Source organism: Dendrobates tinctorius, unplaced genomic scaffold (assembly GCF_039654945.1).
Source record: "Dendrobates tinctorius isolate UK_male_01 unplaced genomic scaffold, ASM3965494v1 ptg000022l, whole genome shotgun sequence".
NCBI lineage: Eukaryota > Metazoa > Chordata > Amphibia > Anura > Dendrobatidae > Dendrobates > Dendrobates tinctorius.
The window spans coordinates 20,625,313-20,653,135 of NW_027361690.1; the positions used below are offsets into that span (position 1 = coordinate 20,625,313).

The 27,823-nt window shown below is 45.4% G+C and overlaps 1 protein-coding gene and 1 long non-coding RNA gene across 6 annotated transcripts in view; one reads left to right on the forward strand and one right to left on the reverse strand.

Annotated features, from left to right (window-relative positions):
* Window positions 1-12,779, reverse strand: part of LOC141084071 (uncharacterized) — a 54,557-nt gene extending 41,778 nt beyond the window's left edge. The window contains exon 1 of one of the 4 annotated variants that reach the window (XR_012230923.1): window positions 12,643-12,779. This is a non-coding gene — a long non-coding RNA (uncharacterized lncRNA). Of the gene's footprint in view, window positions 1-12,563 lie in introns of all 4 variants that reach the window. The other 3 variants (XR_012230921.1, XR_012230922.1, XR_012230924.1) reach the window with 3 other exon arrangements.
* GALK2 (galactokinase 2) overlaps window positions 12,699-27,823 on the forward strand; it is a 400,864-nt gene continuing 385,739 nt past the window's right edge. Inside the window, exon 1 of one of the 2 annotated variants that reach the window (XM_073568463.1) lies at window positions 12,699-12,826. In XM_073568463.1, the coding sequence (XP_073424564.1) occupies window positions 12,771-12,826 (56 nt within the window). In that variant the 5' untranslated portion in view covers window positions 12,699-12,770. The remainder of the gene's footprint in view (window positions 12,827-27,823) is intronic. The other variant, XM_073568464.1, reaches the window with a different exon arrangement.

Below are 27,823 nucleotides of genomic sequence, written 5' to 3' on the forward strand. Positions count from 1 at the left end.
GTGCGACAGCTGCCAAAAATAAAAACCGCCATAAATAGTAAATCAAACCCCCCGTTATCACCCCTTTAGTTAGGGAAAAATAATAAAATTAAAAAAATGTATTTATTTCCATTTTCCCATTAGGGTTAGGGCTAGGGCTAAGATTAGGGTTAGGGGTGTGTTGGGGTTAGGGTTGGAGTTAGAATTGGGGGGTTTCCACTGGTTTGGGCACATCAGGTGCTTTCCAAATGCAACATGGCGTCTGATCTCAATTCCAGCCAATTCTACTTTGAAAAAGTCAAATGGTGCGCCTTCCCTTCCAAGCTCTGCCATGCGCCCAAACAGTGTTTTACCCCCACATATAGGGTATCAGCATACTCAGGACAAATTGCAAAACAACTTTTGGGGTCCAATTTCTCCTGTTACCCTTAGGAAAATAAAAAATTGGGGGCAAAAATACCATTTTTGTGGAAAAAAGATTTTTTTATTTTCATGTCCGAGCGTTATAAACTTCTGTGAAGCACTTGGGGGTTCAAAGTGCTCACCACACATCTAGATAAGTTCCATGGGGGGTCTAGTTTCCAAAATGGGGTCACTTGTGGGGAGTTTCAATAGTTTAGATACATCAGGGGCTCTCCAAACGCACATGACACCCCGCAGACCAATCCATCAAAGTCTGCATTCCAAAACGTCACTACTTCCCTTCCAAGCCCCGACGTGTGTCCATACAGTAGTTTTCTCCCTCATATGAGGTATCAGCGTACTCAGGACAAATTGGACAACTTTTGCGGTCCAATTTCTCCTGTTACCCTTGGGAAAATAAAAAAATTGGAGACTAATTGATCATGTTTGTGGAAAAAATACGATTTTTTTATTTTCATGCCTGGGCATTATAAACTGCTGTGAAGCCCTTAGGGGTTCAAAGTGCTCACCACACATCTAGATAAGTTCCTTAGGGGTCTAGTTTCCAAAATGGGGTCATTTGTGGGGGGTTTCCACTGTTTAGGTACATCGGGGCTCTCCAAAGGCAACATGACACCTGCAGACCATTCCATCAAAGTCTGCATTCCAAAACGTCACTACTTCCCTTCCAAGCCCCGACGTGTGCCCATACAGTAGTTTTCTCCCACATATGGGGTGTCAGTGTACTCAGGACAAATTGGACAACAACTTTTGGGGTCCAATTTCTCCTTGTACCCTTGGGAAAATAAAAAAAATTGGTGACTAAAAGATCATGCTTGTGGAAAAAATAAGATTTTTTTATTTTCGCGCCCGGGCGTTATAAACTTCTGTGAAGCACTGGGGGGGTTCAAAGTGCTCACCACACATCTAGATAAGTTCCTTGGGGGGGGTCTAGTTTCCAAAATGGTGTCATTTGTGTGGGGTTTCTACTGTTTTGGTACATCAGGGGCTACCCAAACGCGACATGGTGTCCGATCTCAATTCCAGCCAAAAACGTCAAATGGCGCTGCTTCCCTTCCGAGCTCTGCCATGCGCCCAAATAGTGGTTTACCCCCACATGTGGGGTATCAAGCGCACTCAGGACAAATTGCACAATATCTTTTAGGGTCCTGCTACCCTTGGAAAAATAAGAATTGAGGGTGAAAAGATCATTTTTGTGGAAAAAATATGATTTTTTAATTGTACGGCTGTATGTTATATACTTCTGTGAAGCCCTTGAGGGTTCAAAGTTCTTACCACACATCTAGATAAGTTCCTTTGGGGGGTCTAGTTTCCAAAATGGTGTCATTTGTGGGGGGTTTCCATTGTTTTGGTACATCAGGGGCTCTGCAAACGCGAGATGGCGTCCGATCTGAATTTCAGCCAATTTTGCATTGAAAAAGTCAAACAGCGCTCCTTCCCTTCTGAGCTCTGCCATGCGCCGAAATAGTGGTTCCCCCCCACATATCAGGTATCAGCGTACTCAGGACAAATTGCACAATAACTTTTGCAGTCCAATTTCTCCTGTTACCCTTGGTAAAATAAAAAAAATTGAACCTGAAGTGTTTTTTTTGTGAAAAAGTTAAATGTTCATTTTTTTTCTTTAAATATTCAAAAAATTCCTGTGACGCACCTAAAGGGTTAATAAACTTCTTGAATGTGGTTTTGAGCACCTTAAGGGGTGCAGTTTTTAGAATGGTGTCACTTTTGGGTATTTTCTATCATATAGACCCCTCAAAGTGGCTTCAAATGTGATGTGGTCCGTAAAAATAAAATGGTGTTGCAAAAATGAGAAATCGCTGGTCAATTTTTAACCCTTATAACTTCCTAACAAAAAAAAATGTTGGTTCCAAAATTGTGCTGACGTAAACATGTGGGAAATGTTACTTATCAAGTTTTTTGTGTGCCGTATCTCTGTGATTTAAGGGCATAAAAATTCAAATTTGGAAAATTGCGAAATTTTCACCAAATTTCCATTTTTTTCACAAATAAATGCAAGTTATATGAATGAAATGTTACCACTAACATGAAGTACAATATGTCACGAGAAAACAATGTCAGAATCACCGGGATCCATGGAAGCGTTCCAGAGTTATGGCCTCATAAAGGGACAGTGGTCAGAATTGTAAAAATTGGCCCGGTCATGAACGTGCAAACCACCCTTGGAGCTTAAGGGGTTAAACGCGCGATTTTGCTGCAAAAACACAAAAAAGCATCCCTTGCAATTCTATGGCATTCCGCACAGGCTGTGCTAATGCTGCGGATTTTTCAGCAGCGGAACTGCATGACGGAAAAATACGCAACATGTTCATTATGTGGAATCGCGGGAAAATCCGCACGTGGCTGTGCCCACCATGTAAAAAGTAAGCAGAACATTTGCGGATGGTACCCACGGTCTGGAGGAGAGGAGACTCTCCTCCGGGCTCTGAGTACCATATCCCTGTAAAAAATAAAATAAAAAAATCGTCATATTTTCACCTTCCAGCGTCCCTCGCAGCGTCATCAGGTCTCAGCGATGCTCCCGGCAAGTCCCGTTCCCAGTAATGCCTTGCAATGATGACATTGCGGTCTCGCGAGACCGCAACGTCATCAAAGGTCATTGGCGCAAGGCATCCCTGGGAACGGGAGTTGCCGGGAGCATCGCGATGATCAGGAACGCTGTGCCGGACGCTGTAAGGTGAAAATATGACGATTTTTTAAAAAATATTTTAAACTTTATATCTTTTACTACTGATGCTGCATAGGCGGCCTCAATAGTAAAAAGTTGGTCACACTTGTCAAACACTATGTTTGATGAGTGTGACCACCCTGTCAATCAGTTTTCCAAGCGATGCTCCAGATCGCTTGGAAACCGCTAGCATTCTGCAAACTAATTACACTTGCAAATCGCTAGTTTTTCCGGGGGAAATAGCGGGAATTTAAAATGCGATTTTCTCGCATATTTCCGGCGGAAATTCCACACGTGTGCCATAGCCTTAATGTTGGGCAATGAATGTGGCCTCGTTACTGCAAGTACCGCAGATTCCTGGGATTATTGTATTGCAAAAGAAAATGGCATTGAACACCAGTGTCAGCTGTATGTGGCCGCCAGGTTCAGCTTTTGCCTGCTGAGCTGGGCACTGCCATTTACTAACATTCAGCATCTTTCCTCACAGAAGTGCCTGCTTCACATGGGGTGGTCGCCTATCTCCCCCCAGACGAGCCCAGCAATGTGAGCCCGGCCCGCAGTCATTAATGGCCGCCTAGCGCTGCCATGTGACCACCCCCGGGTTAGCCCCCCCTTAGTGAGAATTTGGGTAAAAAATGACTACATTCGTTAGATCTTTGTTAGATCCGGTTTGATCAACCAAAACTAACGTTAGATCACCCCTACAAAATGAGATATTTACGATCTTTTCCAGGGGGGGCTAACCCGTAGCTAGCCCCCCCAACTATGAAATTTGCCGTTTTTTGGATGGATTCTGATAGATATTCGTTAGATCCGGTTTGATCAGCAAAAATTAGCGTTAAATCTCCTTTTGTTTCCGAGATATTGGGGGTGTCAGGTGGGGGGTTAGCCCCCCCTAATTTGAAATTTGCCATTTTTTGGATGGATTCTGATAGATATTCGTTAGATCCGGTTTGATCAGCAAAAATTAACGTTAGATCTCCTTTCGTTCCCGAGATATTGGGGGTGTCAGGTGGGGGGTTAGGTACGGGTTAGCCCCCCCTAATTTGAAATTTGCCGTTTTTTGGATGGATTCTGATAGATATTCGTTAGATCTGGTTTGATCAGCAAAAATTAACGTTAGATCTCCATTCGTTCCCGAGATATTGGGGGTGTCAGGTGGGGGGTTAGGTACGGGTTAGCCCCCCCTAATTTGAAATTTGCCGTTTTTTGGATGGATTCTGATAGATATTCGTTAGATCCAGTTTGATCAGCAAAAATTAACGTTAGATCTCCTTTCGTTCCCAAGATATTGGGGGTGTCAGGTGGGGGGTTAGGTACGGGTTAGCCCCCCCTAATTTGAAATTTGCCGTTTTTTGGATGGATTCTGATAGATATTCGTTAGATCCGGTTTGATCAGCAAAAATTAATGTTAGATCTCCATTCGTTCCCGAGATATTGGGGGTGTCAGATGGGGGGTTAGGTACGGGTTAGCCCCCCCTAATTTGAAATTTGCCGTTTTTTGGATGGATTCTGATAGATATTCGTTAGATCCGGTTTGATCAGCAAAAATTAATGTTAGATCTCCATTCGTTCCCGAGATATTGGGGGTGTCAGGTGGGGGGTTAGGTACGGGTTAGCCCCCCCTAATTTGAAATTTGCCATTTTTTGGATGGATTCTGATAGATATTCGTTAGATCCGGTTTGATCAGCAAAAATTAACGTTAGATCTCCTTTTGCTCCCGAGATATTGGGGGTGTCAGGTGGGGGGTTAGGTACGGGTTAGCCCCCCCAACTTTGAAATTTGCCATTTTTTGGATGGATTCTGATAGATATTCGTTAGATCTGGTTTGATCAGCAAAAATTAACGTTAGATCTCCTTTCGTTCCCGAGATATTGGGGGGGGGCGGTGGGGGGTTAGCCCCCCCTAATTTGAAATTTGCAGTTTTTTGGATGGATTCTGATAGATATTCGTTAGATCCGGTTTGATCAGCAAAAATTATCGTTTGATCTCCTTTCGTTCCCGAGATATTGGGGGTGTCAGGTGGGGGGGTTAGGCACGGGTTAGCCCCCCCTAATTTGAAATTTGCCATTTTTTGGATGGATTCTGATAGATATTCGTTAGATCCGGTTTGATCAGCAAAAATTAACGTTAGATCTCCTTTTGTTCCCGAGATATTGGGGGTGTCAGGTGGGGGGTTTGGTACGGGTTAGCCCCCCCAACTTTGAAATTTGCCGTTTTTTGGATGGATTCTGATAGATATTCGTTAGATCCGGTTTGATCAGCAAAAATTAACGTTAGATCTCCTTTCGTTCCCGAGATATTGGGGGTGTCAGGTGGGGGGTTAAGTACGGGTTAGCCCCCCCAACTTTGAAATTTGCCGTTTTTTGGATGGATTCTGATAGATATTCGTTAGATCCGGTTTGATCAGCAAAAATTAACGTTAGATCTCCTGTTGTTCCCGAGATAGTTCCGATCTTTTTCTGGGGGGGCTAACCGTAGCTGTCTGAATGCAAAATCCTACAGAGACAAGTAGCGGCTTGGAAAATTCATTGTGGCGGTCTGGACTAGAAATAGGCAAAGCAAATGACCCCAGTAACAGCAAACGTCGCATGTGACCACTGGATATAAGGCCTCTTTCACATGATCTTAGTTTTGTCGTGTAATACGCTGTTTTTCACACATGTGTATTTCACGATGAGATGTACCCATTGAAACCGATGCGTTTATTCTCATATGCGTTATTTTCACGCATACGCAAATGTGTGTAAAAAAAAATAACAATTACAGGATGTTCTATTCTGTAGCATATTACACGATTAGCCCATTAATACAAATCACTGGGCTGCGTGAAATATGACGGGAAATGTGCAGTGACAACGCTGCATTTTTAACGCGCGCAATACGCATATGATCATGTGAAAGAAGCCTAAAAGTAACATAACCACTAGTGCGGTCTGCAGGGTGCCCGTGTAGCTAGTTTCTGCCTATCTATGGTCACTGTATAGGAGTAATATTGGTCTTTGCATGGTGTTTTATTCAGTCACAGTATGGCAGTATTATTTCATTACTACGTTGGTGTAACTCTCATCAGAGTGGGGGCAAGTAGGAAATCTTGGGTGAGTTCCCACATTTTTTTTCCAGAACTTGACCCCTGGTAGTAGCTGATCTGTAATCCAATGTGAGCATGTGATGTATGGTGCTGAAGGGGTTCCCCGGGATTTTCCCAGGCTGCAGAACGCTGGTGGGGTGACGTCACCCCCCCAGCGGGAAAGCTCAGGGAATCCTTACAGTGCCACAACAGAGGGACGCCTGTGAGCAGTGCTCCGCTGCAGCGGCATGGGTACTCATGGCCTCCCTTGCTGTCGGCTACCTGTGGGTCTTGTACTGCAGGGCTTGCCTGTGGTTCCCTGGCATTTCCCCGGCATAGGACACTGGAGGGGCGATGTCACCCCGCCAGCAGGAGACACCAAGGAACCCCTGCAGTACCACATTCAGAGTTTAATTTCGGCTCAGACAAAACAGGTGTCATATTTAAGCAGTGTGAACTTAGCCTACGTCAGCAGATAAACGTTGATATGCCTCTATGACTTATCAAAAGTTACCTGAAAGCTAAATACAGGGCAGGAAATGCAACAGGTGGCATAGCGGCGGAAAAGAGGAGCGGAGCATGATGGAGCCGATCACATGCTCATCAGCTCCCTAAGCACTGCATGATGCCATTGAAAACCACATGTGGAAAAACCAGGTGGGGCAATGGCTTGAAAACCCACTTAGCTCCTTTTACATTTGCATGTAGTTTTATCAACACCATGTCTCCACTTTTGAGTGATTTTGATCCCGCCCTCTGTTTGACCCTGTGTGACCCATTTCTTTGGATGTTCAGCTTCACTTTAGTCATAAGAGCAGGCAGAGAAACACATCCTCGTATAAGTGTGATCACTAAATGTGAAGGTTGGTATTGATTTCCTATGTATGGCATATTTCTATGCAGGAAGGTCTGATCTGCTGTGTGTAATCCGTGCATGAGTGTGTGTATGGATCTGCTGGTCAGTGTGTGCAGATATGGATGGCGGCAGGAGAATGGATGTACAGAGCTGTGTGTTAGGAAATTTAATCCCACTTTAAGCACATAAGTGCACAATAGGAAAATGTGCCAAGTAGCTGCAAACCCGTCCTTTACTTCAAGCCTCCCCATTACGTTATTTGTGTTGGCCAATTTATTCATATATAGGATATTAGTCATTCACACGAGTGTAGAATGCTTCACTGAAATGCTGAGAACTGGCAGCAGAGCTGGGCTAGTGACCACATGACCAGCCTAGTCATGCTATTAGATAGCTGGCATGCGCCTAGTTCTGGGCGCTAAAGCACCCAGACGGCACCTCGGAGTGGAGCGCCACTGGTGTCATTATTCTGTGTGTCTGCAAGACAATACATGTCTGCTGACAGCTGCATAGGGTAGCATTAGGTGGAAGATTCCCTTTAAGCACACCAACATATACAGTGGGGCAAAAAAGTATTTCGTCAGTCAGCAATAGTGCAAGTTCCACCACTTAAAAAGATGAGAGGCGTCTGTAATTTACATCATAGGTAGACCTCAACTATGGGAGACAAACTGAGAAAAAAAAATCCAGAAAATCACATTGTCTGTTTTTTTTTCATTTTATTTGCATATTATGGTGGAAAATAAGTATTTGGTCAGAAACAAGCAATCAAGATTTCTGGCTCTCACAGACCTGTAACTTCTTCTTTAAGAGTCTCCTCTTTCCTCCACTCATTACCTGTAGTAATGGCACCTGTTTAAACTTGTTATCAGTATAAAAAGACACCTGTGCACACCCTCAAACAGTCTGACTCCAAACTCCACTATGGTGAAGACCAAAGAGCTGTCAAAGGACACCAGAAACAAAATTGTAGCCCTGCACCAGGCTGGGAAGACTGAATCTGCAATAGCCAACCAGCTTGGAGTGAAGAAATCAACTGTGGGAGCAATAATTAGAAAATGGAAGACATACAAGACCACTGATAATCTCCCTCGATCTGGTGCTCCACGCAAAATCCCACCCCGTGGGGTCAGAATGATCCCAAGAACGGTGAGCAAAAATCCCAGAACCACGCGGGGGGACCTAGTGAATGAACTGCAGAGAGCTGGGACCAATGTAACAAGGCCTACCATAAGTAACACACTACGCCACCATGGACTCAGATCCTGCAGTGCCAGACGTGTCCCACTGCTTAACCCTGTACATGTCCGGGCCCGTCTGAAGTTTGCTAGTGAGCATTTGGATGATCCAGAGGAGTTTTGGGAGAATGTCCTATGGTCTGATGAAACCAAACTGGAACTGTTTGGTAGAAACACAACTTGTCGTGTTTGGAGGAAAAAGAATACTGAGTTGCATCCATCAAACACCATACCTACTGTAAAGCATGGTGGTGGAAACATCATGCTTTGGGGCTGTTTCTCTGCAAAGGGGCCAGGACGACTGATCCGGGTACATGAAAGAATGAATGGGGCCATGTATCGTGAGATTTTGAGTGCAAACCTCCTTCCATCAGCAAGGGCATTGAAGATGAAACGTGGCTGGGTCTTTCAACATGACAATGATCCAAAGCACACCGCCAGGGCAACGAAGGAGTGGCTTCGTAAGAAGCATTTCAAGGTCCTGGAGTGGCCTAGCCAGTCTCCAGATCTCAACCCTATAGAAAACCTTTGGAGGGAGTTGAAAGTCCGTGTTGCCAAGCGAAAAGCCAAAAACATCACTGCTCTAGAGGAGATCTGCATGGAGGAATGGGCCAACATACCAACAACAGTGTGTGGCAACCTTGTGAAGACTTACAGAAAACGTTTGACCTCTGTCATTGCCAACAAAGGATATATCACAAAGTATTGAGATGAAATTTTGTTTCTGACCAAATACTTATTTTCCACCATAATATGCAAATAAAATGAAAAAAAAACAGACAATGTGATTTTCTGGATTTTTTTTTCTCAGTTTGTCTCCCATAGTTGAGGTCTACCAATGATGTAAATTACAGACGCCTCTCATCTTTTTAAGTGGTGTAACTTGCACTATTGCTGACTGACTGAATACTTTTTTTCCCCCACTGTATTTGTTTGATAATTAAATTGATTAAAAATGAGACCACATGAGGAGTTTTTGTTTAGTCTATGTACAGGCTTTTTTAACCCCTTGACGACCGCCCATTGACTTTTGCCGACGGGGCCAGCCGGGCCTTATTCCTCCGCCATAGAGTTTTCACGTCGGGCGGGTAATGGCAGCCCCAGCTTGCCCCGTCGGCAATCGCAGGAACCCAGCTGTCCTACCGTCAGCTGGGATCCCAACCCCCAAAAATTAAATATTTTAATATTTATTCCACACGGTAAACGCCATAAAAAATAAAAAAAAAGCCATAATTTCTATTTTTTTCACTGTTTGAGTCACAAAAAAAGGCATAAAACGTAATTAAAAAAATCGGATATACCCCAAAATGGTCCGAATAAAAGCTACAACTCTTCCCGCAAAAAATGAGGCATCCCACAGCTCCGTAGTCAGACAAATAAAAGCTCTACAGGGCTGCGCATGCGGCGAGACCAAATCCTCTCTCATTATTGAAAAAAAAAAACGTTTTACTTTTTAAAAGTAGTAAAAAAAAAAAAAAATTACATAAATTTGGTTTCGGTGTGTCTGACCTGACACGGAGAATAAAGTTATTCTGCTATTTTTACCGCACAGGAAACTAACTAAAAATAAAACTCAAAAAACATTAGCGCAATTAATTTTTTTAAAATTTTCTCCATCCTAAAAAATAAATAAAAGTTATACAAAACATTATATGCACTCCAAAGTGGTGCCAAGGAAAAATACAACTTGCTAGCTATGCAAAAAACAGGCCCCCTGTACTTTGAAATTTGCCATTTTTTAAATGGATTCTGATAGATATTCGTTAGATCCGTTTGAGCAGCGGCGACTTCGGCGGGGGCCAGTTGTGGGCAGCATCAGGACTTCACTGGCGATGTGTCGCGGCGAGGAAGGGGGGGGGGGGGGGGAGTGTGCTGCGATGATTGCGAAGAGGCGGCCTGTAGGCATCATGGGGGACGAAAATGACTCACTGACCGAACTTTCAGATTGTCCCACTCACTCACCACCTCCTCACTTCACTCTCTCTCTGTTGGTCTCCCCCAATTGGACCCCTCCTCTTCTCCATCTACACCTCAGGACCGCTGCTGAACCGGATCTAACGAATATCTATCAGAATCCATCCAAAAAACTGCAAATTTCAAATTGGGGGGGGGGGCTAACCCGTACCTAACCCCCCACCTGACACCCCAATATCCCGGGAACGAAAGGAGATCTAACGTTAATTTTTGCTGATCAAACCGGATCTAACGAATATCTATCAGAATCCATCCAAAAAACGGCAAATTTCAAATTAGGGGGGCTAACCCGTACCTAACCCCCCACCTGACACCCTCAATATCTCGGGAACGAAAGGAGATCTAACGTTAATTTTTGCTGATCAAACCGGATCTAACGAATATCTATCAGAATCCATCCAAAAAACGGCAAATTTCAAATTAGGGTGGGCTAACCCGTACCTAACCCCCCACCTGACACCCCCAATATCTCAGGAACGAAAGGAGATCTAACGTTAATTTTTGCTGCTCAAACCGGATCTAATGAATATCTATCAGAATCCATCCAAAAAACGGCAAATTTCAAATTAGGGGGGGCTAACCCGTACCTAACCCCCCACCTGACACCCCCAATATCTCGGGAACGAATGGAGATCTAACGTTAGTTTTTGCTGATCAAACCAGATCTAACGAATATCTATCAGAATCCATCAAAAAAACGGCAAATTTCAAATTAGGGGGGGCTAACCCGTACCTAACCCCCCACCTGACACCCCCAATATCTCGGGAACGAATGGAGATCTAACGTTAGTTTTTGCTGATCAAACCGGATCTAACGAATATCTATCAGAATCCATCCAAAAAACGGGAAATTTCAAATTAGGGGGGGCTAACCCGTACCTAACCCCCCACCTGACACCCCCAATATCTCGGGAATGAAAGGAGATCTAACGTTAATTTTTGCTGATCAAAACGGATCTAACGAATATCTATCAGAATCCATCAAAAAAACGGCAAATTTCAAATTAGGGGGGGCTAACCCGTACCTAACCCCCCACCTGACACCCCCAATATCTCGGGAACGAATGGAGATCTAACGTTAGTTTTTGCTGATCAAACCGGATCTAACGAATATCTATCAGAATCCATCCAAAAAACGGCAAATTTCAAATTAGGGGGGGCTAACCCGTACCTAACCCCCCACCTGACACCCCCAATATCTCGGGAATGAAAGGAGATCTAACGTTAATTTTTGCTGATCAAAACGGATCTAACGAATATCTATCAGAATCCATCCAAAAAACGGGAAATTTCAAATTAGGGGGGGCTAACCCGTACCTAACCCCCCACCTGACACCCCCAATATCTCGGGAACGAAAGGAGATCTAACGTTAATTTTTGCTGATCAAAACGGATCTAACGAATATCTATCAGAATCCATCCAAAAAACGGGAAATTTCAAATTAGGGGGGGCTAACCCGTACCTAACCCCCCACCTGACACCCCCAATATCTCGGGAACGAAAGGAGATCTAACGTTAATTTTTGCTGATCAAACCGGATCTAACGAATATCTATCAGAATCCATCCAAAAAACGGCAAATTTCAAATTAGGGGGGGCTTACCCGTACCTAACCCCCCACCTGACACCCCCAATATCTCGGGAACGAAAGGAGATCTAACGTTAATTTTTGCTGATCAAACCGGATCTAACGAATATCTATCAGAATCCATCCAAAAAACGGCAAATTTCAAATTAGGGGGGGCTTACCCGTACCTAACCCCCCATCTGACACCCCCAATATCTCGGGAACGAAAGGAGATCTAACGCTAATTTTTGCTGATCAAACCGGATCTAACGAATATCTATCAGAATCCATCCAAAAAACGGCAAATTTCAAATTAGGGGGGGCTTACCCGTACCTAACCCCCCATCTGACACCCCCAATATCTCGGGAACGAAAGGAGATCTAACTCTAATTTTTGCTGATCAAACCGGATCTAACGAATATCTATCAGAATCCATCCAAAAAACGGCAAATTTCAAATTAGGGGGGGCTTACCCGTACCTAACCCCCCATCTGACACCCCCAATATCTCGGGAACGAAAGGAGATCTAACGCTAATTTTTGCTGATCAAACCGGATCTAACGAATATCTATCAGAATCCATCCAAAAAACGGCAAATTTCATAGTGGGGGGGGGCTAGCTACGGGTTAGCCCCCCCTGGAAAAGATCGTAAATATCTCATTTTGTAGGGGTGATCTAACGTTAGTTTTGGTTGATCAAACCGGATCTAACAAAGATCTAACGAATGTAGTCATTTTTTATCCAAATTCTCACTAAGGGGGGGCTAACCCGGGGGTGGTTGCCATGTGCAGGTTCCTGTCAGTGAGGACGATGTTTGGGCGGGAGAACACGTAGCCAGCAGCCTTACAGCCTCCCGGTCTGGTTCTCTCTCTGTGTCCAGGAACAGGATTTCCGTGAGGTGTGTGGATCCGGAAGAAGCCGCCGGTGATCAGCAGACCGTGCACTCCGCGCCACAGACTCCTCAGCACCTCAGACATGGCCGCCTGTGCTCCGCCACCAACCGTCCACATCTCGGGGACTGGGAATGACAGGTCAGTCAGGCGCCAGAGGGGGGCGCTGCTGCGGGAGCAGGGATGAGTACACCGGGCTCCTCTGACTGGAGGGTCAGCTGTGTCAGCCTGTCAGGTAGCTGGAGCTATGAAGTCCCAGTAATCACCCTGACCCCTTCTCCTTCCGCCGCAGGGCATGCTGGCACTTGTAGTTGCACCCAACTCAACTATATTTTGTATTTTTATTTCACTTTTTAGATCTGTTAACAACTTTTATACATTGTCTTCTTCCATCGTCCTGCTGGGGATATTACATTGTTGCACTGCTTTCCATCTGCCATATAACCTGCTGCCATTACTGGCCCCGTCAGCCGCTCACTGCAGTGTATGGTCTGGGCAGCGAGAATCACCGCTTAGGCTACTTTCACACTAGCGTCGTGTGACGTACGTCGCAATGCGCCGTTTTGGAGAAAAAACGTATCCTGCAAAGTTGCCCGTAGGATGCGTTTTTTCTCCATAGACTTGTATTAGCGACGCATTGCGACATATGGCCACACGTCTCATCCATCGTGCAACGGATGCGTCGTGTTTTGGCGGCCGCGACGCACACAAAAACGTTACATGTAACTTTTTTCGTGCGTCGTGTCCGCCATCTTCGACCGCGCATGCACGGCCGAAACTCCGCCCCCTCCTCCCTGGACATTACAATGGGGCAGCGGATGCGCTGAAAAACTGCATCCGCTGCCCCCGTTGTGCAAATCTTTCACAGCGTGTGACGGTACGTCGGCCCGACGCAGTGCGACGTCCGTCACACGACGCTAGTGTGAAAGTAGCCTTAACAATAGCCACATTTCTATTGTTCCTCGTCCTTTTCCATTAGCAATGCCGCCATGCTATTTTTTCTGTTTCATTGATATATGTGGTAAAAATGACCCAATAATATGATTATCCAGGGAAGCACAGGACCAGCTACGGCGATACCAACACTTGTATATGTTTTTTTCTTTTATTGGCTTAAGAAAGTCAGAACTTGGTAGAAGATAAAAAAAAAAAAAAAATTATGTTTGTGTCACCATTTACAAGACCCATAATTTTGTATAATTTTGTTGACAGGTATGGCACGAGAGCTTGTTTTCTGGAGAGCGTGTTCCTGGCTGAATTTATTCCTGTGAAGGGTTTTTGGTGACTTGTGTATTGATGGTCCATCCTTCGGGATAGGTCATCAGTATTTGATTGGTGGCAGTGCGGCGCCCTTGCCGATCGGCTGGTGGGGGCCGGATGTGCTGCGTTGCGGAGCTGCACAGCGCTGTCACCCGTATAGTGGCTGGTACACCTTTAAAACTAGTGAGTGCAGCTTGTGTGGAAGGGGAAACATCTCCGTCAGGAAGTGACTTCTCACATGACTGGTATGAATGGACCTTATGTTACATTTCAGATATTGCACAACAGGCGTGTTTTTCTCTTGCTCGTCACCATATAGGCCGAAACACTCAGATTTCATGAATACAGCTATCTCCATCAATACATTTAGCAGCGATGATTCTGAACCCCGTGGGCAGTTGTGCAATGCATAACCTGCTTCTGAAAGGCTTCTTCATTTTTTCAGTGTTTGTGGTTACTTTGATTTTACAATAATTTTACATGAAAAGTGTGTTGTCATCTGTATTTGTTTTTTTTTTCTAATTTGTTGCTCCTCACAGACTTCAATAGTGAAGAGCATAACATACATTTGTTTTTTTTAACCCCTCACCGACATTCGCCGTACATGTATTGTGCAAGTTGGTAGCCGGTGTGTGGAACGGGCGCTCCATACCCGTCCGATAATGGCTGTGAACTCAAATTGTGACTTTAAACCTGTTTAATGCCGGTATCATACTCTGACAGTGAACTCAGCAGCGCGCCACAATGCTATCACGTCATTCTATGCACCCATCAAAGCCCTTGTGATGAGATTGCGGACTCCCCTTGGGTTGCTATAACAGCCTAGGGTCTGTTGAAGACCTCTGTGCCTGTCATCACATAGCTCACTGGAAACTCAGATTGTGGTCGGGCTTCAAAGGAGACTGCAATTTTTACTATATGCAGCAGTACTGTGGTATTGCTTTATATAGTACAAACAGTCCCCTAAGGGGAGTAACAAATGCAGTAAAAAAAAACGAACAGAAATGTTTAAATCGCCCCACTTTTTCCCTATTAAAAACAAAGATAATAAAAAGATGCAGATAGCCGCCAGGTACTACTCCTGGCCAGAACCTGGTACTGCAGCTGCTGACCCCAGGGGTCAGGCATGCTAACACTAATTTAGGGCTTTGTTCAGACACGCCGGTCTAGGATCAGGGTTAGGACATTCATGGATCGGGGAATAGTGTTCATGTGCTGGCCGCTTCGGGACAAGGGGGCGGGGCTCAGACCCTGGCCGCTCCGGGAGCAGGGGACGGGGCTCAGACTCTGGCTGCTCCAGGACCAGGGAACAGGGTTCAGGCCCTGGCCGCTTCGGGACCAGAGGACGGGGCTCAGACTCTGGCTGCTTCGGGAGCAGGGGACGGGGCTCAGACTCTGGCTGCTCCAGAACCAGGGAACAGGGTTCAGGCCCTGGCCGCTTCGGGACCAGGGGATGGGGTTCAGGCTCTGGTTGCTCCGGGACCAGTGAACGGGTTTCAGGCTCTGGCCGATTCAGGACCAGGGGATGGGGTTCAGGCTCTGGCTGCTCTGGAACCAGGGGACAGTGTTTAGGCTCTGGCTGCTCTGGAACTAGAGAACAGAGTTCAGGCTCTGGCCTGATATCCGGGCTTAGTTTTCCCTTGTATGTGGTGTCCCCCTCTTTTGTAGGACTTAGATGACCGTGCTTATCACCCCTGTGCTGTCTGTATTTACCCTGTACGAGACTGGGTAGTTAGCGTGCACTCTAGTCAAATATAGACGAGGTGCAGGTGCAATGGACCAGTAGGTCCTAATTACAAGTTAATTAAATTCACCGCACACTCAAACAGACTTTATGCAAATAGGTGTTCACTTTATTACATGTGGGAGCCAAACAGGAATATAGCACACAGTGGAAGCGATATAAATAAGACGTTTCGGCTCAGCCCGAGCCTTTATCATATTATCGCTTATTCCAATATTGGAGGTTTGCATAGGGTGCAGAAGGAGAGGAGAATCTCTCAAGAAGAAATACCAACATAAATGGCTGATGTGTGCTGAGAGAAGGAAGCGCTCCCGCGCCTGTCAGAGGTGGCGTCCTGTCAAGCCGAAACGTCTTATTTATATCACTTCCACTGTGTGCTATATTCCTGTTTGGCTCCCACATGTAATAAAATGAACACCTATTTGCATAAAGTCTGCTTGAGTGTGCGGTGAATTTAATTAACTTTTACCCTGTACGATGCATGGATCCTTGATAATCTATAGGGATATTTGCACTTTCAATGGTCTGCATGGAAAAAAAACTGGAGACGTGTCCTATTGTCTGATTTTTGGGCTGACCTCGCCCATTTATGTGGATAGGTCTGTGATGGACAGCATTTGGGTGCAGATGATGTGGTGTCTTTTTTGTTGACCAGTTGATAAGAGATACTTGACTCTTTTTCCCTTTTTTAGTACATTTGTGAAATGATGACATGTGAATGACAAAAAAAACAGACACAGAAGACGCAAAAGGGAGAACTGATCACATGGATGAAGAACAGTAAATTTTTCTGCAGATGCAAAGCAGACAAACGTGTACATAAGCCCTTAGTTGAGTGACATTTTATAGATCTAGTACTGATCAGATAATTTCATTACCAGCACCGTGACTCAGTGCTTAGCACTGTTTATGCAGCTCTGGGGTCCTGGGTTGAAATCCCACCAAGGACATCTGCAGGGAGTTTGTATGTTCTCCCCGTGTTTGCCTGGGTTTCCTGCCACACTCCAAAGACATACTGATAGGGAATGTAGATTGTGAGCCCCAATGGGACAGTGACGATAATGTCTGTAAAGTGCTGTGGAGTTCGGGGTGCTATAAGTGAGTAAAAATAATAATAAAAAATAACTTTCTTGCTGACATGACCAGATATTTCATGTGTGTCCTATATATAGCATGTGTTGGTAAAGATAAGTTTATTGTGAAACCATAGCACCATCTAGTGGAGTCGAAATGTATATTCAGCTATACAAAAATTCTCTTAACTTTCTCCTATTTATACTATTATATACAGTTGTGGCCAAAAGTATTGACACCCCTGCAATTTTGTCAGATAATTCTCAGTTTCTTCCTGAAAATGATTGCAAACACAAATTATTTGGTATTATTATCTTCATTTAATTTGTCTTAAATGAAAAAACACAAAAGAGAATGAAGCAAAAAGCAAAACATTGATCATTTCACACAAAACTCCAAAAAATGGGCCAGACAAAAGTATTCACACCCTCAGCCTAATACTTGGTCGCACAACCTTTAGCCAAAATAACTGCAACCAACCGCTTCCGGTAACCATCAATGAGTTTCTTACAATGCTCTGCTGGAATTTTAGACCATTCTTCTTTGGCAACCTGCTCCAGGTCCCTGATATTTGAAGGGTGCTGTCATGGTCCAGTCCGGAGTTTATCTTCTGCTGTCTTCACTCCGGACTGGTCATGCGGGGGTTAATCTCCTCAGCCTCGTTCTGGAGCTAGCTGGGCTATTTCAATCCCTCACAGCCTGCTGACCAGTGTTAGTGATAGCTCAAGCTTGCAGTTTAGAGCTGCTGACCCTGGTACCCTGGTGATCCTCCTGCCTTTGACTGATATTCACGTGTATGACCCGGACTGATTTCTGACCCCGTCTCTTGGTATTCGTCTCTGCTGTTATGTTCCCTCTCTGGCATCTGACTCCCTGGCTTGTACCCCGACCACGTATTTCGTCTCACGTTTTGGACCCCGTGCTCATGTTCTGGCTTTCTCACTCTCGACTTTGGTATTTTGACTACGTGTATTGCTGCTCCTTCTGGTATGTCTGCTCCTGTTAGTTTCTGACTCGGTTCGTCTGACTATTCTCTCTCGTTACCTGTGGCACCTGTGCTGTTGCTCAGGGTTGCTGCTCTTAGTGTATAACCTCTCTTCCCTCACCAGCTCCCCCTGGTGGAGGTTTCACTACAGGTGCCTTCTCCAAACTGCCATTTTTAGATCTCTCCACAGGTGTTCTATGGGATTCAGGTCTGGACTCATTGCTGGCCACCTTAGAAGTCTCCAGTGCTTTCTCTCAAACCATTTTCTAGTGCTTTTTGAAGTGTGTTTTGGGTCATTGTCCTGCTGGAAGACCCTTAACCTCTGAGGGAGACCCAGCTTTCTCACACTGGGCCCTACATTATGCTTCAAAATTTGTTGATAGTCTTCAGACTTCATAATGCCATGCACACGATCAAGCAGTCCAGTGCCAGAGGCAGCAAAGCAACCCCAAAACATCAGGGAACCTCCGCCATGTTTGACTGTAGGGACCGTGCTCTTTTCTTTGAATGCCTCTTTTCTCCTGTAAACTCTATGTTGATGCCTTTGCCCAAAAAGCTCTACTTTTGTCTGACCAGAGAACATTCTTCCAAAACGTTTTAGGCTTTTTCAGGTAAGTTTTGGCAAACTCCAGCCTGGCTTTTTTATGTCTCGGGGTAAGAAGTGGGGTCTTCCTGGGTCTCCTACCATACAGTCCCTTTTCATTCAGACGCCGACTGATAGTACGGGTTGACACTGTTGTACCCTCGGACTGCAGGGCAGCTTGAACTTGTTTGGATGTTAGTCGAGGTTCTTTATTCAACATCCGCACAATCTTGCGTTGAAATCTTTTGTCAATTTTTCTTTTCCGTCCACATCTAGGGAGGTTAGCCACAGTGCCATGGGCTTTAAACTTCTTGATGACACTGCGCACGGTAGACACAGGAACATTCAGGTCTTTGGAGATGGACTTGTAGCCTTGAGATTGCTCATGCTTCCTCACAATTTGGTTTCTCAAGTCCTCAGACAGTTCTTTGGTCTTCTTTCTTTTCTCCATGCTCAATGTGGTACACACAAGGACACAGGACAGAGGTTGAGTCAACTTTAATCCATGTCAACTGGCTGCAAGTGTGATTTAGTTATTGCCAACACCTGTTAGGTGCCACAGGTACGGTAAGTTACAGGTGCTGTTAATTACACAAATTAGAGAAGCATCACATGATTTTTCGAACAGTGCCAATACTTTTGTCCACCCTCTTTTTTATGTTTGGTGTGGAATTATATCCAATTTGGCTTTAGGACAATTCTTTTTGTGTTTTTTCATTTAAGACAAATTAAATGAAGATAATAATAACAAAGAATTTGTGTTTGCAATAATTTTCAGGAAGAAACTGAGTATTATCTGACAATTGCAGGGGTGTCAATACTTTTGGCCACAACTGTATACTGTTACTGAGCTGCAGAGAAAAGTATGTGCAGTTTACATTGAGTACTTACTCCATGGTAACAATGTATTGCCAAGTGTATGTCACAACACTGTTGTCAGATTACCATGGACCAGGAGCTCCTTCCCTGTCCCTAATGCTAGGGGCACCCTAGCTATTCCTGAACCCCACATTACTTCTGTTGGTGAAGACGCCGGGGCCACATTGCTGAACTCCTAAATAAGTCCTTATCTGTCCCTTCCCCCACCCAGAGAAATGGGGAGTAATAGTGCATGTATATACACACACCAGACTAACAAGAGAGGACGTACAGGAATAAATGAATATACCAGTCTTACAAATATGCACTCACAGACAGCAGAGAGGAACACCGGGTAGATAGGAAGGAAAGCCAAATAGGAGAGGTTGAGGATTTTCTCACAGCCGAAACACCAAGCAACAGTCACAGATCCACACTCCAAAAGCCTCTACCAACAACTGACACCTCCACTCCACACCAGGCTATATAAAACTAAGAGCTCATACACATCATCGTGAAAAAAAGGGTCCAATTTTGGTCCAGAAAAGTCTGATGAATGTCATGCGATTTTCATGGGAACTACAATCCGATTTTAACACCTGTCATCCAATTTACATGTGAATGTGATCCGACTGCAATGTGATTTTTAACATGAGCTTTTTCATAGAGCAATTCTCTATGTAAGAAATAAAAGCAAATGAAATACACCGGCGCTCCTACTAGTGCAAACTGAAGCTGCAGGTGCTTGAGCAGCCTCTGTACTGATGGCTAGCAGTGTTAAGATACAAAAACAAAGAGGGCACCGCGCTAAAGTTGCTGCTGGGTGGGCTGGAAATACCTGGTCACAATAGACGGTCAAAGAAACAATGGCTGAAAAGGTAGACAGTATAGCATATAGATAATAAGATGCCTGCCTACCTTGGGGTGAATAGGTGCTCCAGCAAAGAAATGAGAATGAAGTGGAATGGAGGGTCGTGCAGGATTCTCTATGTAATTTACATATAGTTTTCAAAGGAAATATTATCTGAGATATATATGTATATATTATGAGAGATAGATTAGATAGAAAGATACAAAAAGATATATAAATATCTAAGTGAGATATATTATCAGTGTTTTGTGTGTGTAGTTTACTGTACATGTTTTTTTTTTTTTTTTTTTTTTTTTTTTAATCCTTTCAGGGACAAAAAGGTGTGGGATCCCCATGTTGTTTGAAAAGCCGGTAATTCATCTGCCGCGTACAGTAAAAGTCACATCGTGATCCGACAGAATAGAATACATATAAACACATTGAATAGATAGTTATAAAGATGTCAGTGACATATATAATTAGTACAGTGCTTGTGTAGCTTACTGTACATGCACTTTTTACATAATACATTTGTCACGATCCATTTTTGGATCTGTGGCAGATGTGGCTTCTCAGATTAAAACTTTTTTCCTTTCAGGCCATCAGGGGGTTAATGTCAGTTTTTTCCCCCGCTGGCCTGCTGGTGTAATTGCATTGCTGCTGAGTCAGCTGATGTGGGTGATGACCACTCCCACCATCCTTCAAGAGGTCACCTGATGTATCAGCTGACTGTCGGTGTTAGAGGTTTCTACAGTGATCACACTGGAGGAGAGAGCTGGCTGGGTGCAGTTGTGCTTTGCTGAGTTCGCTGATCTGGAGTCTTTATCCTGCTGTGCGGTGCTTTTGGTGTCTGTCTTCCATTCTCTTTGCTGTATTAGTTCATCGGTGGGACCAGTGCTCTCTCACCTGCCAGTTCCCTACTTAGGGGTAGGGGTAGGAGCAGGGCAAGTGAGGGATTAGGTTTCCTGCTCGTCGACGGGGTGAAAGAACCCGTATAGGGACGATGGTGAGATCAGGGCACATCTTCAGGTGAGTGCAGGAGGTGTCCATTCCGCCTTTCCCTATCAACAGGGCCCACCGCTGTTTTAGTTTCCCTGGTGTTCCTTGTTTTGTTGTGCCGTTTGGTGACCGACCAAACGGTGGGTCGTGTCACACTGGTCAGTCACTTTGTGACAAAATTATTTTCTGAAAAAAAAATGGCAAGGCATTCCCCAACATTTTATTAACCAGCAGAGGGAAAGCGGACAGCTGGGGGCAGATGTGTATAGCCTGGGAAGGGGGTAATACTCATGGAGTTTCCCAGGCTATTAATATCATCTCACAGCTGTATACTTAGCGTTTCATGGTTATTAAAATGAGGGTCCCCCCAAAAAAAGTTTTACTGTACCCTTATAGTTAATAACCAGCAAAGGCTAGTCAAACAGCTATGGGCTCTCAGCCGGCCCAGAAATGGTGCATCCATAAGATGCGCCAATTCTGGCACTTGGTCTCTCTCTTCCTACTTGCCCTGGTTTGGTGGCAAGTGGTGATAGTGGAGGGTTGATGTTACCTTTGCGCTGTCAGGTGACATCAAGCTCAGAGGCTAGTAATGGGTAGGTGTCTATAAGACGTACCTTATTATTAACCCCATAGTGATATTGTTTAAGAACACACACACCCAGAATAAAGTCCTTTTAATTGAAGGAATGACCGACTCCTTTATTGAATCTAAATTAAGCCATACTCGCGTCATCGCCCAGTCCACTGAAGCCTTTGTCCCTTGTAAAAAAATTAATATAATAAGCAAGCATATTCCTCACCTGTCCACCGAGAAGATGATAATCCATCTCGTGACGCTTTAAGCCCTGCTACATCTAGATGGCAGGCTGCTTTGTTGCACATTGTGACTATACAGCCTGCCATCCAGCAGAGACACTGAGCTGTGCATGCTTGCTCAACGCCTCTCGGCAAACTCCTTTCACCTCACTGACGTCACCGTGAGCATGCCGTCAGAAATGTCATGCAAGCTCAGAGCAAATTAACTCTGTTCAACTCATAACTTATAACATTTTACACTGCGCTCGTGCTGACAACACAACACTGTACTAATTATTTATGTGACTGACATAGCTATCTATCTATCTGTCTAGTCTATGTGTATATATCTATTCTATCTATTCTGTTCTGTTTGGTCGTGCTGTGATTTTATTGTACGTGGCAGATGAATTGCTGGCTTTTCAAATAACATTGGTGTGTAAAAATTGGACGGCACTCGCATGGTCCACCTCCTGTAGTCGTACACTCCCGAAAAAAAATGCACGGCAGAGCACATGTTCATTCTTTCACCATTGCAGTCTATGGCTCCATCGGCACATATGTCCAGACTCCATTTTGTGGGGACATATGCCCCGATGGAGACACAAAACGCAATGTGAAGCAGCCTAACAGTCATAAGACTTCCATTCCATTTCTTAATCTGTTGACAATAAATCTTTTTTGCAACACCAACTACAGCCTCCACTGTTCAAAAACGTGACTGTTTTCCTTTACTGTAAATTTTCCATTTAAGAAGGGCCCACATGTTTTCAATAGGGTTTAGGGCATGGGACCATGTCATTATTCTTTCATGTTTAGGCCCTTTACTGGCAGCCAAGCAGTGGAGACTTAGATGCATGTTATGGAGCATTGTCCTGCAGAAAAGTCATTGTCTTGAAAGATTCAGACTCTGTCCTGTGCCACTGCTTGAAGAAAGTGTCTTCTAAAAATCTATTGGTAGGTCTTCAACTTGAAAAACATGAGCTAGATATGTTTAATAGTAACAAACTCTACCTTTCTGGCATATGATCTAATGTAGAGGTCTGTGGCCATTACAGATTATTATCATTCTGGGCCGTCAAGAGTCGCTCTCATCTCATCAGTCCATGAAACTGCTGTTTCAGTTTGTGTCCTGCTCAGTGGTGGTCGGGTTTCTTCCTTCCGTACTTTGACCATCTCTCTGAGCACTGAACATCTTGTACTTATCAGCACTCCAAGGCAGAAGCAATTCTGGAATATGGCAGCACTGGAGGATAATGGGTTCCTGGTCGCTTCATGTTTGATTCTTCTCAAATCTTTGGCAGCTAATGTGCGTGTTTTTTTTTTTCTCAACACACTTTGGAACTTTGACTATTTGGAATAAAATGTTTGATGGTTCTGTGATCACGGCTCACAATCTAAGTGCTGCATCCCTTCGTAATACTTCTAGCAATTTTTGACTTTTCAGCATCAGTTAAATTTCTTCTATTGGCCCATTCTGCCTGTAAGGGTTGCGGATCGCACTAAATATAAAATAAGAGAAAGTGCGATCGCAACCAGGGGTCCACCGTGCAGAGGTGGTATGCTGCTGCTAGGTAATGGCGGACAATAACTGGCGGTATAACTAGTACACACGGGTTAACTTTACCCGGTTAATAGGAAGCGGACCCTGTTGCTTCACATTACCGCGATGCCGCTGAGTGAGCGCTAGTGTTGTGGTTACAGGACCCTGCCCCAAAGACACGGGGTTAGAGTCCCTCTAGACCCACTAGCGTTCAGCGACGCTACTGCAATGCCTGGACATACAAAACTCAAAGATAAAGCACACTAGGTGCAGACAGCACCGCACTGACGTACGCCACTAACCAGCCTAACCTTATGGCAGGAAAGTGCAATGTTTGCGCATGGCGCCGCGCTGGCGGTTGCTGCTTGATGCAGTATAGTAGTGCCTTGTGCTGGATGGCACAGTTAGATGCTAAGTGTGGTGCAGAGGACTGGATGCACCGTGGCACATAGGCAATGCCACCTGTAGGTGCTGACTAATCTCCAATACCCTATACACATGCACAACCAGAGGGAGGGAGTCTTATTGAGTCAGTCACCAGAACGCATACATCCATCTTCACACACACCGAGCGGCCGTGCAAGCCTTTTATAGCAGCGTCCTTCCGGAACTTTCTTGAAGGTCCAATCCAAGCTGGAGAAGAACCTGAGCACGTGACCTCCGATCTCCAATGGGAGATCGTCCCACGGACATGCTCAGTGGACCAAATGGAGGACTTAGTCCCTGGAGTAGCTCGCTGCTGACCAGCATGCGTTGCTATTGCTGGACCAGAGGTGGCAGCAGCAACCAAACCCACAGAGCTAGTCTGGGCAGAATGCCGGGACCGACGAGTCTGCTGAGCAGCATCCTCTGCGGCTGAAGAGGAATGGGAGACCTCCGGAAGCAAGGCTCGGGATTCCCGCTGTGCAGCGACAGTAACCCGACGCCTAACACTGCCTTAGGAAAACAAGCTGTCTAATAATTCTGCACACTTTGATAAAGGATGGTTCTATCCTTACGCCTCACCCTCCTCATTACATAGATTCACATTGCCTGATCTGCTTCATTCAATAAGCAGCATGCAAGGTTATGCAGCTTGGAGATGGAAAATCTGCATAAAAATGATAATGTTCAAAATACTCACTAATTATTGTGTGCGTAGTGTATACAATATTAGGCAGGTCAGAGGCGTATCCAGGGGGGGGTAGCCGGCAGGGGGGCGCAGTCGGGCCGCTTAATGCGGCGGTCTGCACTGTCTCCCTCCGCGGCTGTATTCTGCCTTCCCCCCCCCATCCTGGGAGTCGGCGGGTTCTCTGACAGCCGGCACAGTGAAGCTGCGCGTGCCGGCTCCCAGTGATCAATTGTACTGGCGTCTGTTCAGACACCAGTACAATTGAACCTCTGTCCGCCGGGCCAGAGGGACGTCAGCAGCGTGATCAGGTCATGTGATCGTGCTGCTGATGTCACTCGCCAGCGCCCAGAACGCAGGTGGTAAGTGTGCTCCACTGTGGAGCTTTAGAACCACTGAAGATTAAGGGAGGGGCACTTTATGTGTAAAGGAAATTGGCATGGAGATTGGGGGTTATTTAATGGATGAGGGGCAGTTTATGTGTGTGGGGGGCATTTAGAGTAGGGATGGGGGGTTATTTAATGGATGGGGGGCACTTTGTGTGTGGTGGGCATTTAGAGTGGGGATGGGGGTTATTTAATGTGTGAGGAGAATTGGCGTGGGGATGGTGGTTATTTAATGGATGGGGGGCACTTTATGTGTGTGGGGGGCATTTAGAGTGGGGATGGGGGGTTATTTAACCCCTTCACCCCCAAGGGTGGTTTGCACCTTCATGACCGGGCCAATTTTTACAATTCTGACCACTGTCCCTTTATGAGGTAATAACTCTGAAACGCTTCCGTGGATCCCCGGTGATTCTGACATTGTTTTCTCGTGACATATTGTACTTCATGTTAGTGGTAAAATTTCATTCATATAACTTGCGTTTATTTGTGAAAAAACGGAAATTTGGCGAAAATTTCACAATTTACCAACTTTGAATTTTTATGCCCTTAAATCACAGAGATACAGCACACAAAAAACTTAATAAGTAACATTTCCCACATGTTTACTTTACATCAGCACAATTTTGGAACCAAAATTTTTTCTTGTTAGGAAGTTATAAGGGTTAAAAATTGACCAGCGATTTCTCATTTTTGCAACACCATTTTATTTTTACGGACCACATCACATTTGAAGCCACTTTGAGGGGTCTATACGATTGAAAATACCCAAAAATGACACCATTCTAAAAACTGCACCCCTTAAGGTGCTCAAAACCACATTCAAAAAGTTTATTAACCCTTTAGGTGCGTCACAGGACTTTTTTGAATATTTAAAAAAAATGAACATCTAACTTTTTTCACAAAAAAAATACTTCAGGTTCAATTTTTATTTTACCAAGGGTAACAGGAGAAATTGGACTGCAAAAGTTATTGTGCAATTTGTCCTGAGTGCGCTGATACCTGATATGTGGGGGGGAACCACTGTTTCGGCGCATGGCAGAGCTCAGAACGGAAGGAGCGTCGTTTGACTTTTTCAATGCAAAATTGGCTGGAATTCAGATCGGACGCCATGTCACGTTTGGAGAGCCCCTGATGTACCTAAACAGTGGAAACCCCCCACAAGTGACCCCATTTTGGAAACTAGACTCCCCAAGGAACTTATCTAGATATGTGGTGAGAACTTTGAACCCACAAGGGCTTCACAGAAGTTTATAACATATAGCGGTACAATTAAAAAATCATATTTTTTCCACAAAAATGATCTTTTCACCCCCAAATCAGCGATCTGTCACAGGCACTGCTGCAGACTTCCTCATGCCTGCGCTTTGCAGGCACTGAGGAAGCCGGCTCCCTGCAGGCCCCCGTCGCCATTTTGGATTCGGGGGCCTGCAGGGAAGGAGCCTCCCGCAGCAGCGCTGCACATTGCGGCCTCCCTGCCGATGCTTCCCCTTAACCCCCGGTACACCGCGATCGTGTTTGATCGCGGTGTGCAAGGGGTTAACGTGTCGGGGGCGGTCTGACACATTGTGCCGGGTGTCAGCTGTGATAATTATCTGACACTCGGCCGCGATCAGCGGTGCTCACCACGTGGGCGCCGCTTATCGCTGAGACGTACTATCCCATCCATGGGCATAGGGGCCCCGGTCCCATGGACTGGATAGTACGTCTGATGTCAGGAAGGGGTTAATGTGTGAGGAGAATTGGCATGGGGATGAGGGGTTATTTAATGGATGGGGGGCACTTTATGTGTGTGTGGGATTTAGAGTGGGGAATGGGGGGGTTATTTAATGTGTGAGGGGAATTGGCGTGCGGATGGGGGGTTATTTAATGTTTGGGGGCATTTGGAGTGGGGATGGGGGGTTATTTAATGTGTGGGGGGATTTAGATTGGGGATGGGGGGTGCTTAATGTGTTAGGGAATTGGCATGGGGATGGGGGTACTTAATGTGTGGGGGGATTTGGAGTGGGGATTGGGGGATTTAATGTGTGTGTGGAGATTTGAGGACACAATGAAGAGTATGTATGAGGAAACAGTATGGGGGTTGTGTGCAGACAGTATTGGGAGTGAACAGGTAAATGTATGTGGACACAGTATGAGTAGCGATGGGGAAAAATGTATGTGGACACACTATGGGGAGTGAGGGTGATGGGATATGTGCAGACACAGTATGGGGAGTCAGGGCTATGTGTGCGCAGACAGTATAGAGAGTGAGGGGGTAAATATATGAGGAGACAGTATGGTGAATAGGGGGATATTAGAGGAGACAGTATGAGGAGGGAGGGGAATAGTGTGAGGCGACAGTATATTGCATTTTTAATTTAGGAGCATTATAATGACACTTCTATCTTTAACCCCTTTCTGACATACTATCCCGTCCATGGGACCCGGGCCCCTATGCGCATGGACGGGATAGTACGTCATAGCGATCAGCGGCGCTCACGGGGTGAGCGCTGCTGATCGCGGCTGGGTGTCAGCTGATTATCACAGCTGACACCCGGCACTATGTGTCAGGGGCGGTCACGGACCGCCCACGACATGTTAACCCCTAGCACACTGCGATCAAACACGATCGCAGTGTACCGGGGGTTTAGGGAAGCATCGGTAGGGAGGGGGCTCCCTCCATGTTTCCCTGAGACCCCCGCAGCAGCGCAATGTGCAGCGCTGCTGTGGGGGCCTCCTTCACTGCAGGTCCCTGGATCGAAAATGGCGGCGGGGACCTTTGGGGGCCTGCAAGGAGCCGGCTTCCTCATGCCTGCAAAGCGCAGGCACGAGGAAGCCTTCTGCACTGCCTGTGAAAGATCGCTGATCTGTCACAGCGATCTGTGATGAGACAGATCAGCGATCTGTCACATGACAGTTATGTCCCGCCTGGGACATCGTAATAAAGTTAAGAAAAAAAAAAAGGGTAAAAATA